This window comes from Phoxinus phoxinus (assembly GCF_949152265.1).
Source record: "Phoxinus phoxinus genome assembly, chromosome: 15".
In the NCBI taxonomy this organism is placed as follows: Eukaryota; Metazoa; Chordata; class Actinopteri; order Cypriniformes; family Leuciscidae; genus Phoxinus; species Phoxinus phoxinus.
Window position 1 is genome coordinate 11,086,989 of NC_136890.1, and position 21,783 is coordinate 11,108,771.

General features: G+C 36.3%; 1 protein-coding gene across 1 annotated transcript in view; it reads left to right on the forward strand.

The window, feature by feature from the left end:
- adgra2 (adhesion G protein-coupled receptor A2) overlaps window positions 1–21,783 on the forward strand; it is an 81,897-nt gene that overhangs the window by 38,687 nt on the left and 21,427 nt on the right. The window contains exon 3 of the mRNA XM_079637984.1: window positions 20,493–20,564. Within this exon, the coding sequence (XP_079494110.1) occupies window positions 20,493–20,564 (72 nt within the window). The remainder of the gene's footprint in view (window positions 1–20,492; window positions 20,565–21,783) is intronic.

Consider the following 21,783-nt stretch of genomic DNA (forward strand, 5'->3'; position numbering starts at 1 on the left):
CATGTAAAGTGGTCCTTGTAGCTCATGTCATTGAAAAACAATGGAAAAGTAGCACAGTTGAATGAAAAAATGCATTCTGTGATATATAAAATATATGCATATATAAAAATGGTGACATGGCTAAACAATGGCTAAAACAACATAAGGTAACACTTTATTTTACAGTGTCCTTGTTACATATGTTACATGTACAGTACTTACCATAGTAATAACAGTAAATGATGCATACTTACATGTAACTAAACCTCAACCAAATCCTAATCCTACCCTAACCCTGTAGTAAGTAAATGTAGTTGCTTAATATTACTCAGTATTTAAATATATAATTACACTGTAACAAAGACACCTTAAAATAAAGTGTAACCCAACATAATACTATAATATTACTTTCAGTGGACTAAAACATGTTTTATATTGTGAGTGTGTGTGTGCATGAGGTCATTTGTGTGTGCACGTGCGTGTGCTCGTGTTCATGTGTGCACGTGTGCAGTGATTAGCCATGTGTGTGTAAGACAGGGCTTCTCTCTGTATGAAGGTGTTTTGTTTGGGGTAAAAGGATCTGATTTGCTTGTTTTTGCAAGTGCAGACAAGACCCCCGGGGAGCTGCGGAGGTCAAAGGTCAGAGAAACTGGAGCCGTGCCCGCAAACAGGCACTCGTACCTGGGATTGTAGTTAAACTGGGTTAGGATGGGGGGTAGGGGTGTTTTAGTAAAACGACGGATGTTATACCTCTATTAGTAAAACATAATTTCCTTTCGCTTTAAATAGGAAATCTTCAAAGAAACCAATTGTATTCTGCATTTTTGGAGCCACATTTGTTGGAGTCTTTCCTTGTTTCCCATGCTGATATGCATTATATAATGCCGTTTTATTAAAGCTCTAATACAACAGGATTTTTTGCTGCATCGTTGGTTAGATAATTAGATGTTATCATTAGATGTTGATTATTAAACCCAATGCTTTTTTCAGTCTACACAATATTTTTTGTCTTTTACTATAGTTACTGTCAGATATGCAGATACAGTATATGACTCCTAAACTCTTGTCATGTCGTAGACAAGAAACATGTCAGATTACACGTTGCTTCCTGATCATAGCTTGCCGTCTTTAACGACGTGCGTGATGTCATCGAAGAAGACTTCTGGAAAAAAGAGCGTAAACAAATAATGGCTACCAAAGCGGCGTACTATTGTCTCAATGTCATGTTTGGAAGCTGTGTACAGAAGAGCTTCTGTGCTCCTTTTGGTCAAACTCCACAAATGTGACGGAGCCCGACGCGGAGGACCAAAACAACTGAAACATGCCTTTCTGTCAGTTCACTATGACACTATACAAGATAAAACTATTGATTTTGTCACGAAGCCAATTGTCATTTTATGAATCACCGCGACATGGCTTAACAGTTTTTCTGAGGATTAAGATTGTATTAACCTTAACCATTACAGTACACTGTAAACTAAATTGCTGCCTTACATTTTCAAGTCAAATCAACTTGGATATTGAAGTCATTTCAACTTAAATCACATTAAACCGACTTAAAACACAAGTCGAATCTTGTATAGCATAAAAAAGTTGCTTAACTTATTTTGATGAATTAAAGCAATGTAAAACCATGTAATCATAACTTATTGTCATCATATAATTTTTAAGTGTAATCAGTGTTATGCAATTTCCTCACTGGCAATTTTAGTTATATTATTAAAGTAATTGATTTATTTGGAAATATTTATACTATAGTATTCACTGTAAAAAAATATTTCATGATTTGTTATCACAACTTTTTATCTTTTGTCAAATCAAGTTCGATAACTAATGTGTGAAGATAACATACTATTTTGAGTTTCTGTTTATTAAACCATTCTTCTTCATTGTATTAACTCAAATTTTAAATTACAACGAACTCAAAATTTTAAGGCAACAAGGTAACTTAATGCACACCGCTATGTTCTTTGGAAAAAGCAATAAAAAGAGTTTGAAAAGGCTCAAAGTCAGGATGAACTAGGTTTTTAAGAACAATTTTAAATGATAAATTAAGATGATTCACTTATTTTGAGTTTGAAGTAGGAATTTAAGGATACTTTTAAGAATAAAACGGTTACACTTTATTTTAAGGTGTCCTTGTTATAGTATAATTATATATTTCAGTACTGAGTAATATTTATTAACAGCATACTTATTATAGGGTTAGAATAGGGTTTGATTTATGGTTAGTTGCATGTAATTATAAATAATTAACTGTTACATTAAGTACATATAACATATGTAACAAGGACACTGTTAAATTAAGTGTTACCAAAACTACTTGGCATACTATAGATTTAAAAGTGAGAAAGGAATAGGCATATGCATACCATGCACTTATAATATTTGTATCAGCAAAACTGGAAACACATTTCTTATGCAGTTGGTCTGCAATAAAAACATCACAAAAATAGTATGGCATGGTAAGTTAAGAAAACCATATAGCTTTACAGCTCTTTGGGGCTTCTTTTTTACGAAGCCCAATTATATATCCTTGGCTACTACAATTCTAATGCTGTCTTCCATTCAAAGTCAGATGTGGGATATTCTTTCCTAGATATCACAGGCTTCCCTTTATAAAGACATCCCATTGCCAGGCATTCTTAGGATGTTGTATAAAGAAACAAATTGCAATGCGAGCATTTGCTTTGCAGGTGCTTGATCGTCAACAAAGATGTCTCCTAGCAACCAAATTGCTGCGTATAAATGATGGTATGCAGTACTAGCATTTGTTCTGCAGATGTATGATTATGAACAGAATAGTTCAGTAACTGGGTTTTACACACCTGTGTCCAGTCTCAGCAAACAGACATTATCATCATGTAACGCAAGAGCTTTGACTGATCTATACGTTTTCCCATGTTTGTGTGAATACATCTACATCCTGATTTCTGAATGAGAAAACTGAACTGGTTTCAAATCTGATTTCTTGGCAGAAAGTTCTGACTATTAGAGTTGATTAAAAAATGCAGCATGAGAACCACGTAACAAAAGATAACTAAAATAAATATAGGCTACTATATCATATCATACAATCACTTATGAAAAAGACGAGCATTTTATAGAATTGAATATGCACTAGTAGTGTTCATAAAATCTTAAAAGTATATTTTCAAGAAAAAAATTTAGAGATAATAAGATAATACTAAAGAAATAAAAGGCCACTTAAGTATATTTAAAGAGAGTACACGTTCATGACTGTTTCTTAACACACTTAAGACACTTTGTAATGTTAAATTAAAAGGTTTAATTTAAAGTGCATTTCAAATTATTATGTTACACTTATACACTTATTTGTTACTAAAGCACATGTAAAGTACTCAATTATACTTCTAAGTCTAGAGTTTTGAATGAACTGAATTACATCTTTATTATTACAAATGTGTAATTACAAATACATGACAAACAAGTTTCAATAGAAGTTATATTAAAGTATATTTAGTTTACCATAAATGTGTGTTAGTACATTTGTCAGTACACTTTCAAAGTCACTTTTTTAAAATCATACTTAAAGATGTACTTACTTAGGTTGGCCAAAAAAGTACTTTAAATTGCAGCTAATTGCATTTAATTCAAATGTAATCAAATTAATTGTCATTTATTTGCAATTATCTGGCAATTAAGTGTCTGAAAATATTACATTCTAGCAGAGTTGGGAGGGTTAGTTTAAAAATTTACTCCATTACAGTTACAAATTACTTAAAGTATTCAGTAACGTAATACAAGCACCACAATGTGAAAGTAATGTAATCTGATTACTTTTGGATTCCTTCAAGGTCACATATGTAAATAAAGTCAAGTAAAAAGTAAAAGTAAAAACGTGCACCAGAGGTGTCTCACGTCATGACTGGCAACAGAATTTGAGATGTGATTGAATGTCAAACATGTTGGTAAACCTTATTATCAGAATAATTTCTGTTAAGTTTGTGTATATTTTTAGAAAGATATTAAGATATTAATTTCCGTGGTGTTTTATATAATGACCATTAGGTGGCCATGATTGGTTTTCCCTGAAGAGATATACGTTGTTGTCGTAAATAAAAGTAAAAGAGTGACACGTTCGTTGCGTTTTACCGTGAAATGAGAGTTTCATGACATTAATTGGATGTTATTTTTTAATAACTTGGCCTGCCCAACCCGCAAATTATCCATGGATATAACCGTGATCCGCACATCACTACTTTTAATATAGCATTATTATGTCAAAATACTAATTGATTTAGTTTGAAGTGAAACTATTCTAATCCTGATAGTATTCCCATTTTTTACAAAATGTAACTGTAATCAGATTACTTTAAAAAAAAAATGATGTAGCTTTAACGGATTACAGTTACCAAATGTATTATTTATTATTAATTATCCTGATTACGTAACGGCATTACATGTATTCCTTTATACCCCAACCCTGGCACGCACATAATAAGTCTTTTTAAAATGATGCTAAAGTATACTTCTTTTTCACAAGGGAAATGTTAAAACACTGATCATTCAGTTTAGTTTTCTCATGAGAACATGATTACAGTTGATTGTATACTTCGTAAAACAAAAATAGTGTTCCTCCTCTGGGCATCAACCTCCTGCGGAGTGACAGGTCTGCGTGATCTGTTCTCATCCCATTGTTACGCAGTTTATTCTTGTTTTAATACAACGGCTTGGTGTGTGTGCGCACGTATATCTCTGTTCATTGTTTCCAGCTTGTACTGTGTGTGTGTAGTGTAACATGCTGCCAGGAGCTTCTCTTATCTGTGCGGTCTGTAGACCAGTCATCCCAGGACAGCATGTTTTGGAGTGTTGTTATATTAAATATCAATGACAGGTCTGACTACTGACACATTCACTGCAACTTTTCACGTTTTCCTCTCTCTCAATTCGAAGGGTCTGTTTATCAGCAAAGCTGTATTTCACTGAAGTGATGTCAAAGCATTCTTTATCATGACACATATGTTATCAATATGACACGAAAAAAAAAAAACTGCAGCACTTTGTCTTTTTGTCTGGCTGTGTTCTCCTCAACCCATGTGTTGTGTGCTATGCATCCTATTATGGAAATTTCTCTCAAACTGTTCTGGCATTGCTTCAAGCCTCTAAATATTCTCCAAACAGCCATCTCTACCTCTCTGTCTTTTTCTTTCTCTTTGTATACTATATATACTCTTAAGACTTTGTTAAAACATTGGTGTACTCATGGACAGAATTTGCACAATACATGGTCCACTCAAGTTTATAAAGTCCTGAATCAGCTGTTTTAATAACTTATATTGGGGTAAAACAAAAGGGAAGCACAATGTATTTTGTTAATTTCGTTCAAATAGTTCAGTCATGAAACTCGAGGGCACAGGCTGATAGGTCCTTTGCATGCAACCGTCAAGCAATCACATCATTACGATGGCATGGTACAAGTTTATTGGCATTTGTTGGTCCTGCAGCCAATGAGATAGTCTGGTTCAGTGTTTGCTGTAGGCTAAGTCCCTCTGAAGGGTTCCTCTAAAACCCTCCACCTCCCCCAGCTCCACCTGCCTAGATCTGCTACGGGATTTATGTATGCCTATTTATGTATGTCTATTTATGCAGCAACAACATATACTACATGCTCACAGCAGTGTAGTAGACCAAGACAAAATACATTAATACATGAGTTGTCATGATTTAAATGGTTTTAGATTACATATATATGGGAAATTGCTAATTATCAGAAGGGTTTCCATTAAATTATATCCATTTTGCGTCCGGCAGATTTTTTTAATCCAATTGGATTTTGAAGGCAACTTCCAATTTTCCCCCCAATTTTTATTTTTATTTTTTATCTTTAATGTTTTGTCTTTAGTTGTTTTGTATCTTTAATAAATTAAGTTGCACATTTGTTATTGGTAAAAATGTGCAACACAAGCATTATTATCACTTTCTATACAGTGAAAATGCATACTTCTAACTGCTTAAGTTTATTTTCCTTTTGAAACTATGATACATTTTCATCAGGATAGTTTAAACAGAAAGTTTAAAAGAATAGCATTTATATGAAATGGACATCTTTTGTAAATGTTTTTGTGTATTTTTATGTTGTTGTTGTCACTGTTGCCATGAGTGAATTATTTATTATATTATGTCTGTCACTTTAACTTAAAGTCCCCCTGTCGTCAATAATCTTATCCCTTAAAACTCACCTTTGATCACCAAAATGACATATTTAAATGTTTTTTTCCTTGAAAAAATGTCTTCATGCCTTAAAATAGCTTAAATGTAACTCTACACCCTTGCCTCATTTAGTATACGCGGTTCTATGAATATGCAAATTAGCCCCACCTCCACTCACTCAGAGATCCACTCACTGACGATCACACGTTGACGTGATTGGTTGCATGGTAGTTTGTGACGTTTGTTCACTGCAGGAGAAAATACTCAGCAATGGTGTTGACTTATGATTTTTCACATGGTTTTTCTTAAAGCATATTAAAAACACCACATATAAACAACATTAAAAGCTGGATTTTCTAATTTATACTTTTACTAAGAATATATCAGCTCTTCTGAAATGCAGAAATGTAATATAAGATATAAAAGAATACATACAGTGTTATTTAACAATCACATTGCAAAGCTCCTCCCAAGTCTAACCATGACCATAAAGTAAACTGAAAAAACGGGTCATGTGGAACATGTCACAGTTATGACATGCTAGCACAAGACCGACCATGTTTACATATCCGTGCCGCACCTTATAAGTGGACTTGAGGGAAATTAATACATATAATGACAGATTTATTGTTGTTGAATCTCCTTTATCAAAATATGCCTAATTGACCTTCAATCACACATTTCTCAGGTGTGATAGGATTGACATGTTCTCTCTGAAGTTATCACATTCTTAGATATTGTGAAATGAATTTTCTTCATTATATGCCTCTATAAGGACCGCAGTGTGGTAGTATTACAGTAATGCCAGAGGGCAGAAGGAGAGGCCGGTGTTGGTTCTCTGGTAGCTCCTCACACAGTCCTCCCTTTCATTAAAGCAGACCTCCTCAAAGAAAAGAAGTCCTTCATAGCTCGCCAAACCACCCAATGAGAGCGATGTTTAGCCATGTTTGTTTTATACCCTTATAGAACACAGCGGGCTGCTGTAGGATGTCGTGAAGGCCACATGTTAGCGTGCCTGTGTGTAAGTGTGTCTTTGTGTTGCCTTGGCTTTCATTCACATACTCACAAGCACGTTATATGAAAAGAGCCATTTTCACCTGAACCCAGCCAAACCCACGTTTTTTACCCTTGATCTACTAAATTAAATTTTCCACCCAGCGCCGTCCCTTAAAACGGCACACAGCCACATACACACACACATCCTGTAATGAGGCCGGCCCCTGCTAACGAGCGGCGACCCTAACGAGTGTGTGAAAAGATCACAGCGGCTTGTCCAGCACTGATTTGAGCAGAGCTAATGAGAATAATGAGAGAGAGAGAATGAAGATTTACAGGCTGATAGAGTGAACAGGATGACAAAAAGTAGAAGCAAAGTGTGGTTTCATATAGAGAATGAGATAAAGATATAGATAGACTTTGACCCTGTCACAATGTGAAAGGCTAGAGAGATAGATGGATATACTGTATATGATAAATGGATGGATATATATGATGGATGGAAGGATGGATGGATATAATAAATGGGTGGAAGATGGCAGTGCGGCAGTAATTCACAGTGGCCACTCCGGATCCAAAACACTGCTTATCTTTGTTTTGTAGCCCGATTTACGTGGAATATGGACATAGAAGCAACAGATGATCGTGTGTACCATTGCCAGACACTACTGAGATATAGAAATCATCCCGAAATCAACAAATAGGATGACTTGCTACGGGGACCAGGCCTCCAGTCCTCTGCGTCGTCTGATTGCTGTTGGCCGGGGAAGGGGACATCGAAAGCATTGTGCGAGAAAGCGAAAGCGTGGCAAGCGGGCAGGAGCCTCTGCTAGGCTAAAAACACTCCCGTCCATCCAGTTGTTCGACATCTTCAACATCTCTCTGAGCAGGGTCGTTGGTCCAACGTGCTTCAAGGCTACCACTATTATACCCGTGCCAAAGAAGTCTTCCGTGTCCTGCCTCAATGACTACCGTCCTGTGGCACTATCATAATATTGCATATCGTCCATTGATGATGCCATCTCCACCATACTCCACCTGGCCCTCATTCACCTGGACAATAAGGACACCTACATTCAAAATGTGTTCAAAGACTTCAACTCAGCATCATCCTCTGGATCTTGGACTTTTTGATTGGGAGACCTCAGTTAGTCCGGATCGGGAACAGCACCACCCCACTGAGCACTGGGGCCCCCCAGGGTTGTGTGCTCAGTCCCCTGCGGTTTACCCTGCTGACTCACAACTGTGCAGCAAAGTACAGCACCAGCCACATCATTAAGTTCACAGATGACACGACCATGGTGGGTCTCATCAGCAAGAACGATGAGTCAGCATAGGAAGTACAGAGGCTAAAGGACTGGTGTAAAGCAAACAACCTATTTCTGAATGTAGACAAAGCAAAAGAGATGGTTGTTGACCACTCTCCACTGTACATCAATGATAGTCAAGAACAACACATTCCTTTGTGTCCACCTTGTGGAGAACTTCACCTGTCCCTCAACACCAGCTCCTTAACTAAGAAAGCAGCTACTTTCAGACAAAGCTGAAAAGGCCCATCTCCCACCCCCATATCTAGAGCATCCTGAGCAGCTGCATCACTATCTGGTTTGGAAATTGCACCGTCTTGGATCGCAAGACCTTACAACGGATAGTGAAGACAGCAGAGAAGATCATTGGGGTCTTTCTTCTGTCCGTCATAGACATTTACTCTTCACCCTCCTGACATCTGGAAAAAGCCACTGAAGCATCCGAACCGTGTAACAGTTTCTTCCCACAAGCCATTCGACACCTCAATAGAAAAGGCCTGGACTCACACACACTTAATGACCACCCACAGTGAAACGTTTGCACAAACAACTTTGCTCAAAAACAACAAGTTTTATAGTTTGAATGTATTTATTATTAAAATGACAGTTAATTTACACAAAAATACTTATCTACTGTCTAAAATTACTGTACTTGTCGGCGTTGCACTGTCACTGTTCGTAATATCTTGTGTTGTTTGCATTAAATGTTGTTTGCACACACGCACTGAGGGCCCTATTTTAACGATCTGAAACGCAAGTATTAAACGTGAAACGCAAGTAACTTTGTGGGCGGATCCCGGGCGCTGTTGCTATTATACCGGCGGGATAAATGACTCTTGCGCCCGACGCAAATCTAAAAGGGGTTGGTCTGAAGTAGCTTCATTATTCATAGGTGTGGTTTGGGCGTAACGTGAAATTAACCAATCAGAGCGTCCTCTCACATTCCCTTTAAGAGGAGGCGCGCTTGTTCCATGGTGGATTCCTTTTATAACGGCGGATTTGCCAGCGCACGCCAGGAGCGGATCACAGCCGAGGAGACCGACGTTCTCATCAGGATGTAAAAGACAGAGAGAAGTGACAATGTATGGGGATGGGAGAAACCCACCGAACAAGCTTCGGTTAAACAGGCGTATAATAATTTGGGTAAATGTGTAAGCTAGATTTATGTATTTTTTCACATCTTCATGGACACAGCAATGATTTCCCTCGTGTGTTAATATTTTTCCTTGTAATAATGTATGATTTGCAAAAATGAAAACTGCTGCGCCTGTTTAGATTAGAGAATCAAAGTGTATGCGCGCTACATAATGGACAAGCATGCGCCCTTATATGACTATCACGCAACGCCTAGTCTTTAGACTGGGTTTTTCCTGGTCAGTGGCGGAATTGTTTTTTTAAACTCCAAAATAGCACCAGGGAGCGTTTGTGCCGGAACACGTCTCATCTTTTCGCTAAACCGCCCCCGGGAGCGCAAGTTCAGTCCCTAATTTACAGACGTGCGTCTGTGGAGGGAAAAGTCCGCTGTGCGCGGGTGCAAAATAGGAATGATACATGCGTCGGTGTACAAAATCAATTGCGCTGGGTGCAAGATAAGGCCCTTAGTGTCCATAGTTCGTTTTTGCGTCATATCGTGTTAATGTCGTTTCATGTAACACCTTGGTCCCGGGGGAACGTTGTTTAATTTCAGTGTGAACTGCACTGTACAGTATATTACTGAAATGACAATAAAAGCCAAATCCCCGACTTGACATGAAGAAGATGGATGGATGGATGGATGGATGGATGGATGGATGGATGGATGGATGGATGGATGGTGGATGGATGGACTTCCATTGTATGGATACAAACAATATGATGCTGTGAACTATTCCTTTAAAATGTTGTCTATAGAAAGTTACTGTAACCTTAATGAGAATAGATTTCTTTCCATTAGTACCTGCCACCAAAAGTTAAGAAAACATACTCTTTTATTGAGAGTGTCTGAACATGATCAAAATGAAAATTGTGCCCCAACTCCCTCATTTAACACAGGTTCATTATGCTGTGTTTGGAATTAAGATTAACATTGTTTCCAATGTAGGTAAGGATATGGCATTATCCAGAGTGGGAGTGCAGTATGTGTATGTGTGCTGGTCACTGCTAAACTTCTCATTAAATCTGAAGGGTAGTGGCAGTGGCAGTGAATTTAACCATCTTTCCCCTAATAAACAAAGCTAGAGAAAGACAGATGTGGATTCATAATGTAATATATTTAACTAAATGAAATACAATATTTAATAGAAATTACATTACCATAAATGTTTGCCAGCACTATCTGCAGCTGGCAAACTGTATTATTTACTTTAACTTATTTCAAAGACAACAGAAGTAATTATATTATTACATGTAAAGATGTACTTAATCCTAAATAAGTGTGTCAAAAAACTATTTTATCTTCAACTAATTGTATTAAATATAAATTTAAACCGTTTAATTGCAGTTAACATGCAATTAAGTGACTTTACATTCAGTTCACACTTAAGTATATTCTTTAAAGTATATATTTGTTTTAAGTATGTTTAAAAGTATGCTAAAGGTATTTTTGAGTTAAAAAGATACTCAGTGAGGAAAAAAAGGACAGTTGGGCAGACTTGATTTTATCCACCAGTAATTGATTGAATTGTAAAAAGAAGAATGTTTCGTAAAAGTGAAGAAAAAAAACCCACAATTTCAGTTGTAATATCATAACTGAAATTTGACAGAAGTTTCACTAGCCTTGATTTGACTGGACTTGATTAACTAGGCCTCACTGTTTACTCCTCCACAGCACAACAACAGTCCAAGTTCTTCTTCCAGAGTTCATTTCAAGTTCTTGTTGAGATGTTGAGCCAATGAACACGCCTAACAGCAGGGACTGAATATTCAGTTATCTCAGGCTTTATATCCAGTAGCGACACGGTGAAGAAAGTGTTAAAAGTGCGGGACAGAGCAGGAACAGAGGAGTGTGTGAGGAAGAAGAAGGGGGGCCGACCGCTGGGGTTGATAGACTCCAGATGTGACTATTAGATAAACTCAAGGCAAGGGGTGTGTTTGTGAGTGTGTATATGTGTGCTAGTGTGGGTGTGTTTATGTTGCTAGTGGGACCCCGATAGCGTCTGGGCTTTACACGAAATGCAAAAGCAGGACGGAGTGACAGAGCGTACGTTTGTACCGAGAAGTCGGTGAAAGAGCAGACGAGAGTCGTTTTGGGGAGGGCATTTTCACCGTGTCTGTGAAATGCACAGCTGAGCTGAATTAACAACTTTTTTTTCTTTTTGCATTTGCACTGTTTCCTTCTTTCACGTCTACAAGAAATCCTTTTCATTTTGCCCTCCTAAAACCCAGACTGACTCGATCTCAAAGTCCTCCCACATGCAGCAGTGTTCACACATAGCTGGTCATTGTCCTGCATCCATTCACTCATATTGTGCTCTGTTGCTGTCACACAGCTGTTTCTTTGTACTCACACTGGCCTAGACAGCGCTTCAGTGCTATAATCTTAAAATATTGAGTGCCGGCCCAACATGCAGAATTTTCGATTGATAACTACATCTTTTCCAATATATTGATAATTGGACTTATGGAAAATTCAGCAAAAATTCTATAATTGAGTTCAACAGTCAGGATCTGGAAGTAAAAACCCATTAATTTTCCCCATAGGGGATTTTTAATGATAACTTGTAAACCTTCAAAGATAGACCCACTGTGAGCTATGAGATAGTTAATTGTGGCACATGCTTACCCCCAATTTCCACCAACTGCGGAACGGCTGCGGATCCGCTCCGGAACGGCGGCGTAGTCAATAGGTTTCCATTAAAGTCAATGTGTGTATTTTCACTGACTGGGGAACGGTTGCGTTCCGACTCCGTCCCAGTTCCGGCGATCCGCAGCCCTCCGGAGCAGATACGCAGAGCTTCTATTTTTGCCTGAAGCCGCAGCCGTTCCACAGCAATTAAGCACAGGGCAGATTGTGCGGGACAGGTTATATCGCGCGATCATATGTGAATGTGTCAGTGATGGCCGCAGCTGTTCCGCATCGTTTCGACTCGCAGTGGAGCCGATCCGTAGCCGTTCCGCAATTGGAGGAAATCCAGGGTTATGGTGAAGCCATCATTGTGCATTACTTTAACTTTTCTTTTTCAATAATTGTGCTTAACAGCCAAAAAAACAAACAAACAAAAAACAGGTAAAAATCTGAATTACCAATGATTCTGCAAATAAAAGCACCAATCAGAGGTGAGCAAAATGTGCTGAAAGATAACTCATTCAGTGTCCGCTTTCTCCCATGAAGCACTGCAAATTATGTAATAGAGTCAGTCTCCCCACTCTCTCGAAACACTTATGTTTTTGCCAACGCTATCTCACGACCAATATGTACAAGTGAGTACGAGATGGCTATGATTTGTCTAAACCTTAGTGATGGGTAGGTTTAGGGGTAGGTCATTCGTACGAATTCATACGAATTTAGCAAATTGTAAAATGTACGAATTAGCAAAAATCTGAGGTCATATGAATTAGTACGAATTGGCCACCTCATAAGATACGTACAAATTGCAGTGATATCGGGTTGTTTTTTTGCATATATATACGCATGTTTTGAAATTATCTTATAATAGGTTGTTTCTACCAAGCTTATGGGAAAAAGGTATGCGTAATTGACTTGAATGTGCCCTTGTAGTAGGCCTAATTCAAATCTTATGTATATTTAAGGTGCAGTAAGCGATTTCTGAGAACGCTGTTGAAAGTGGGCAGTAAGGGGCGTGTCCACGCATGATGGGGGAGGAGAGAGAGGGTGAGCAAGAGGGAGATTGTTGAAGATAGACTGTTAGAGATGTCTGAGAGACATAGCAAAAGAGAAAAGGTCAGCGGAATATCACTGTAAAAGGAAGGGTTATGATCGAGCTTTAGGACCCGTGTTCATATTGGAAACGTTTTCCTGCTCTGGAGATACCAAAGAAGGCCTGAAAATGGACGCAGATGTTGCGTTGTTTTTGCTCTATGAGTAACATTGGTTTTGCTGTTTCACAGAACTAAGATATGCTGTTGTTGTAATGTTAGCTATATAACAACCAACTCTTGCACAAACTGAAACATGTGTTCTGAATGTTAATTTATTGTTTTTCCGTATATCGTTCTTTAGTCATCTTTACTTTATTTTTCACAAAGCATTATTTTGCTTCGCTTCAGCTACAGTATAATAAAGCTTTCTTGTATTGCGTGTTTGTGCATTTTTGGGGCAGAGCAGTGAAGGGAGGGGTGTGTATTTGTTTAAGTTGATTTCAAGTTTCTCAGAAATCATTTACTGCACCTTTAAAAAAAACTACTTGCAGATATAATTTTTCTGAAATAAAAGGCCACTCAAGGGCAGAGAGCACAATTACATGCGTTTCTTAACACACTTAAGTACACTACTTTTTATTTAAACTCAAAATAAAGTGTCATTGCATTTGTTTTAACTATTTGAATTGCTTTAAAAAGTTTATTTTATTGAATTTTGGATGTGACTGAAAGTGATGATGTCTCAGTGGGCGAGTTGTTTATTTTGTAGTCATTTATAGGCAACTGTTGACTAGCATTGACTGGACCATATATTGATGACTTTTCCTCTTCTCATGTTCCTTTTGTATCTGTGTCTGGCAATTCTTTGCCTTATTTTGTTGGTTTTATCTTTCTACCATCACTTATTTTTATTTTCTTATTTTGCTTGTATTCCTCATTTGTAAGATGCGTTGGATAAAAGCATCTGCTAAATGAGTAGATATATACACTTGTTCTTGTTAGTCTGTGGCTAATAGAGGAAATAAACAGATTGTTTGAAAATGATATGAAGTAAAACTGAGTCCAACTGAAGCAGTATTCTAAAAGCATAAATGGTCTTTTTTTTAAATCCATGTGCCTAATTTATTTCTGGTAGTGTACATGCTCCAAGCACAGGGCCGAGCAATTTTCCACAATTCTAGTCCCAACGTTTATCTTGGCGTAGTACCTTCCTTCTGCCATTGAACAAATATATAATCAACATAAACCACAGAAATGCAGCTCTTCAAAAGTGCACTTTGTCTTTATAAGTTTAGTGAAAATCCTGGTCAGGAAACGGTCTGGACTTCTCATTACATGTGTATTTATTTCAAGCTCTTGAAATATGATAAATATTTCAGTCTAAAGGGCCAGTTTTGAACTAGGTATGGATGTTGGTTCAATTTATCTTAATATTAAAATGATGACAGACATTTTACATATTCTCAGACTACAATGATATTTGTTGTGTGGGTTTGGGTGATAAGCCGCAATCATTTCAACACAAATGCAACAGAAAGTTAAATGCTGTTGCCTTTGACTCAGGATGGACTGGATAGAGGAAAACTATTCCAATAATCCGAGGAAGGAGAGGAAAAGCAGGAAATGAGTTGGGAAAATAAGAAGCAGGCAGATCCAGATTTCCTGTTTGGGTAGGAGTGGGTCGATGTAAATTTCAAGGCAGCGTTATAAGGACCCCATTGTGTGGCCATTACATGGGGTCAGTTGTGCCCCCCCCCCCCCCCCCCCACTCAGGACTCCGGCGATACGGGAAAAACAGTGTTTAAAAAAAAATAGAGAGAGAAAGGAAACCGTAAAAATAAACGAGAAACAACCTCTGTGCAGGGACAGGAAAAGACATGCGGCACCAAAATGGCTTCCGCTATTTGCACCTAAATCTACAAAGCAACACATCTCACCATATCCCTCCCTATATTAATGTGCCAAATGCACTACGTTTTCGGGAAACCAGCCTATATAGAAATTAAGGAACTATATAAATTGTCAGAATAAATTATTCTGATTAAGACCATGAAGACTCATATTAAAACTCTGCTCTGAACATATTGCCAAAATCTGGCATTTTAGTCCCAAAAAATGTGAAGGAGACCAATCATTATTTTATCATTCTTTTGTTTTCAATATTATTAATTCGGTGGCTTAATATGAGGAATATTTGACAAATACTTTTAAATTATTATTGTATTTTTGTATCAGTGAGGTCAGACTGTCATTCTAGCAATTTGATTAAAGCCATGTGTTTAAGTACAGTTTTACTTTTACTCGCCAATGACATTAAGTCTAACTTGTTCAAAAATCTAGATGTGCACATAGAGCAAAACTAATTCCAAAAATCAAATATCCCATTTATTTTCCTTGAAGGGATAGTTCACCCCAAAATGAAAATGATTTTATCATTTATTCACCCTCAAGTTGTTTCAAACATTTATGTATTTCTTTCTTCTGCTGAACACAAAAGAAGATATTTTGAAGAATGTTGGTTGATGGAAAACAGTTGTCTTTTTTTTCTTTTTTTCTACATACTATGGAAATAAAAGGGACCCATCAACTGTTTGATTTTCTGGCATTCTTCAAAATATCTTCTTTTGTGTTCAGCGGAAGATAGAAACTCATACAGGTTTGGAACAACTTGAGGGTTAAGAAATTATGACAGAATTTTTGGGTGAACAATCACTTTATAAACAGATTTTTTAACAACAATTTAAAAACATTTCAAGACAGATCGAACTTGAGCTCTGAGGTTGTTAAGGATGAGATATTATTGTGCGGAAGCCACCAATTAGAGTTATTTCAACTTTAAATAAATCAACTTTTAATGAAATGACTCAATCCTGAATAGAGTTCCAGTAATCAGACAATTCACTGCTACCATGAAAATGAAACCAATTTATATTTTAGTATAATGTGTATCTAAATATTTTGAAATAAACTTTTTTTTATACTCACAAGTCAATAATCAATAAATCAATAGACTATTGTACCATTATTTTTAATTTGATTATATCATTTGCAATGCTTAATGGAGCAGTATGACTAGTTCTTTTTTGTTTTTCTGATTTTCATAAACTGTTTTGCTTTTAAATTTGCTTTAAGTTTGTGTCCACTGTGATTAATTCCCGAGCTGACTGGTTTAGTTTATGGGCTGTCATTTTGTCGCTTTGTTCAGAATTTAACTTTCAGTCAATGTGTCATAGCTTTCTCGTCTAAACATCTGCATGTTTGAAGACCTATCATCATGTTCTTACATAAGGTCTTACTAAACCATGTGCTAGGAGAAATTATTCAGCACACTTTGGCTTGGATTGAAAGTGATTTAAAGACACTGATCAAACATTATTCTTTATAAATCCTTTGTGAAGTTCATGAAGGTTCCTAAATCCTGTCAGTGTGTAACTCCTCAAGGGTTTTAAAGACCCACATGAAACCGCTTGACGGGTGCTGTTTTCTCTCGTGTTGACTCGTTTCCGATTGAAACAGGAAGTTGGGCTGCGACGCAGCAATCAAAATGTGCCCTTTTTTTGTACAAACTTTTAATTTACATCAACTCCATGAACATGTTTTGCTATTTGCTGTGAAAAAACAACACTTTAGCATACTTTTAAAAAGAGTACTTATTATGGAAATAATATACTTTAAAAGAATATATTTAAGTATGAATTAAATGTAATGGTTCCAGACACTTGAAATGAAAATTCACATAATAGTTTAAATGTATATTTAAATGCAATAGAGTGCAATAGTGCCCACTTTATCAGCGGCGCTGGTTCCAGAAGTATTTTTCCCATTCATTTGTCCCATAGGGATTTCAAAAAGATGTTTGTTAAAGTGTTATAATGATGCGGTTATGTCCTCCGTGGAAGTTCGTATTTACGAGGTGGGAAGTCGTGTTTATGACGTCGGGTGCTTGCAAGTCACTTTCGTGGGAGCAAGATAGCAGTTTTAATGAACTAAAAACAGCAAGGTTTTAAACTCTGCTTCTAGAAAATGAAGAACAAAGAATGTGCTTCAGGTGTGTTTTGCCTTTTTATGCTTTTAATTCGTTTATGAAGCCACTGTAAATGTTATTGTTACATATTATATTGTTAAGTTACAATGCTATCATAATTTGTGTTATCTTACTTCGTTGTAAATGCCGATGTCACTGCGAAATAGGCTACCTTTAAGTATTGTGGTATTCCATCTTTCTAACTGACCCAACTCGTAAGGATCGGGGCTTAAAGAAAATCCTGAGCTTCCCACTCGTATTTGCGTCATTGTGAGGGCTTTCATGTGCGTTCAAATTGTAAATGCGAAATTTTATAAATAGAAAAATATAAAACTACTAATTAAAAAATGTTGATTACATATTTAAAAACAATATATTTTAAATTGCAAAATATGAGTATTCAAATATTTAACTATTTTGAGAGCGTATGGAGACAGACTCTACGTCCTTTACGGTGTTTCATGGAAGTGGGCGGAGCCAAATAGCTCTTGGTGTGTTTAGCTTGTTTTGACTCGTTTAAAATCCATTTCCCTATGGAGAAAATGAATAGAGTTTTTACTTCCAGAACCCAACTGTTGCACTCTTGACCTTGAACTTAAAATGTAATTTCAGAATTGCTCCCATTGTCTGTGAAATATGGTTAAAGCATATTTACTTATGGTAAATATTTGAATGTCACTTCTGTTCAATCTTGTATGTCATGCATTTTAAATATATTTGTATTTCCACTTTTGTAATGGTGGACCATTCCAAATAGAACATTTCAAATATATGAACTTTAACACTAAAACACACAATAATCAAGTTCTTTGCATGTGCTTTATTATGCAAGTCAACACATCAAAATAAATGTACTTCTGAGTCATCAATATTGTGATCTAGAAAAGAAAGACTGTACATTTAAAATATGTAAAGTTCAAAAATATTGTTTTGTCAACGCACACGTATTCAATGCCACAAAACTCATGATTTCATGAGGCTTTTAATCAATCCAGCCATGCTGACATTGTGGTTCTGCATTGTGTGTGTGTGTGTGTGTGTGTGCGCGCTCCAGACTTTAGGAAGAGAACTATCCCTGTTCCACATTCCCCATCTCAGCGATAAGAGAGTGTCTGTGAGCCGTTGTGTTGATCTTCACACACAGAGAGCACACTTTGCTCTGACCTTTACTCTAGCGGTGTGTGTGTGAGGAAACAGTGGGTAGAGTCTCCCTTTTCATCACAGTGCTAATGAGGGTTAGGACACGCTAGCCAGGAAACCGCTATTGTTCCCTGTCCAAGAGCACTGCTACTGGCACACACACACACACACACACACACACACACACGCATTTGTGAGCAGGTTCATTCAGCAGTTCACATTCATAGACCGGAATACTCTACAATATATCCAATTTACCCCGACATCGCACTCTTCGTAGTCATAGGAATTCAAACACGCGTACCTAATAGTGCATAACTTTCTCCTGTGGTCACTTTCTCACCTTGTACCCCTCCGCTTCTCTCGCATATCCACTCTGATAACTATTAATGTGTCAATCATAGCTCTCACTGGGCCATACAGATGTGACAGACTAGCACTTTACTGCATTCTGTCATGCCGGTGTAAATGTCTTGGTTCCCTGCAATAATATACAGCATATCTGTTATCAAGCTGTTGTAATGTTCATGTTTATATTCAGCACATGATATCATGCTGCAGTGTTGTTTGCTATACCAGCACTGTCAGAGATTTATGCTTGAAATATACATTATGACAGATGAAGCTTGCTTTATTATTGAGGTTTATTGCTTGTTTGTGCAATGTTAGGAAATATTAGCCACATAATTCAGTGCTACAACTTTGTGGTAATGTTAATAATAAAAATTATATTTATTTATAATAATGTTTACGTAATTATTTTTTATTTTAAACCATATTATATAAAGCATGCAACATTAGCATATACATACTTCATAATATATTACATTTATTTCAAACATATACAGAATATGTATGTATGTATGTATGCTGATATCATTTATAGCAATATTATTTGGATTATAGACTGCTTATTTATAATAATATCTTATATAATATAATATTTAAAAGTAAGCATATAAAGCATACAACATACTTTATAATACTATATATATATTTTTATAGTATAAAATAATAGTATATATATATATATATATATATGCTATTATTTTATGTTAAACTTTATTAATATATCACGCCGAAGCCATTCAGAGTTTTCAAAGTAACAAATTAAGTTTTAATATTTTTTTTTATTGAAAGTTAGCATTACATCCTATTTGCTTTCTTAATGCAACAAGGTTAATGATGTACAAATTAACCTCTGAAACTTTTGAAACTTATTTTTATTAACTGGCCGGCAGGGAATTATGGGGATGATAAAGGTCAACTCATGTCTCATAATGGCTCAACCATGTTTCAGCAAGTTCAACAGAAGTGTACATCATTCTTTTTTCGAGGTTATCCTTAAAAGTTAAGTGTGTGAATCCATATTTTGATGGGCGAATATGCTGATAAGTGGTTCAACACATGGACATAAGCAAACATCTGGGCCAGGACAGAGGTGGCCTGAAACACAACCTTCAAAGCGTGTATTGGAAATTAATATTTACAGTTTGACTCATGAAGGAGGAACTTTACTGTGGGAAGATTCACTTGGTGTCCATGGTTTAAATAGGGCATCTCCAGTTTCTCCTGCTCCCGAATCCCTCTGATGTTTGTCTGTTTTCTCTGCTCGGGGATCTGCCTTTATCTTGAGCCTCAGGACCAGGTGTGGTTTGAGGTATGGTTTAAAAAAAAAAATGCAGGAATTTTCTTCCTATCTCAAACAGAGGCAGGACAAAGAAAACGTTAAAGGCAGGTCAAGGGTCGTGTGGTCAATGGCATATAAAAGTGTTTGATATTTTATTTCATGTTATTTTATGCTGATATGACCTGCTTTTTTTTTTTTGTACTTCAGTAATGTTCGACATATAAAAAACATGTAACTTCCTTTTCTTTCAAAGCACATGTATATCTGTTTATCTTATCTATCTTTTTGTAATATATTAAGTACAAGAATTAAAGGCAAACATGGCATGTATTGCTTAAAAAGGAAAAGGGGTTGATATGAGTACTGTATAATCCATGGGGAATCTATTTAAACATAACATGTAAGTTGATCTGCTCAAAAGTTTCTGTATTTGTCTCTTCCTCAGGGATCTCAGGAATAACTTGATCAGCACCATCATGCCTGGAGCCTTTCTGGGTCTCACTGCTCTTCGAAAACTGTAAGTCATGATCCGTTTTTATAACAGCTACACACTTTTACCAATGATTATTGCAATCATTTTCACTAACAAACTTAAACTTCGATACGCAAGAAAATTTACTTGCTTGATACTTTTAAATATGAAACTAAATCGCCAGTACTGTAAGTGGCGGCAAATCACTTTATGAGTGAGTCACTGAATCATTATTGAACCGATTTGTTCGAAGCATACTGATTCATTCAGTAAAGAAACACTGTTGTGTGTTGCCCGGAAATCCACAACAGTTCTCCTATGGATTTGTCTGGAACTATTTTCGCTGCCGAAATAGATTGTCTATAATTGTGAAACTCGAAAAATGAGAATATCAAATTATGGCTTACCCCAAATGAAAACCCCAAATTCAAAATTTGAATATTGTGAAAAGGTTTTTATAAGCTGTAAGCCATAATCATCAAAATTATAACAAATAAAGTCTTGATATATCTCACTTTGCATGTAATGAGTATAATATATTAGTCTCACCTTTTAAGTTGAATTACTCAAATAAATGAACTTTTGCACGACATTCAAATTTTTCGAGTTTCACCTTTAAAACAAGTCTCTAATGTTAACTTCTTGTTTATTGAACGTTGCATAATATTCATAATGTGTTTACAATCATGCTCATATTTGTAAACACAGCTCTCTTGCTTTTGTGATATTGCTTAATTATATCAAATGTTATAATATTAAAAACAAGATCTCATACAAGTGCTTTTTTTGCAATCATATCTTGAATTTTGTGGGCATTTGTACTCATTTTTATGACATTTTTGACACAATCAATAGTTTTTTGATGACAAAAGAAATCAAAGTTATTGATTGCATTTGAAGCAGGAAGTTTTACATCCAATCAAATTAATGATTATAGCAAATAAGTCACACAATACACTGGCAATTTAGTGATATCCCCACAGTTGTGATCTAGACTGGTCTTGAGATTAAACCGATTGAGATAAAAAAAACTAAGATTTATCTTAGTCTGGGACCAAGACAAGACTGAGTACAAATGTGGGCGAGACTAAGACAAAAAAAAGACCGGATTCGAGTGTTACAACACTAGTACAAACACACTTATCAAGGAAAAAGAAGTGTATTAGGTTTCACATAATAGTTTAAATAAAGATTTCATACATCAAAATCACCTTGAGAAATTGCTTGCCTGTTGTTGAACAAATGAGCTTAGTTTAAAAAGCTA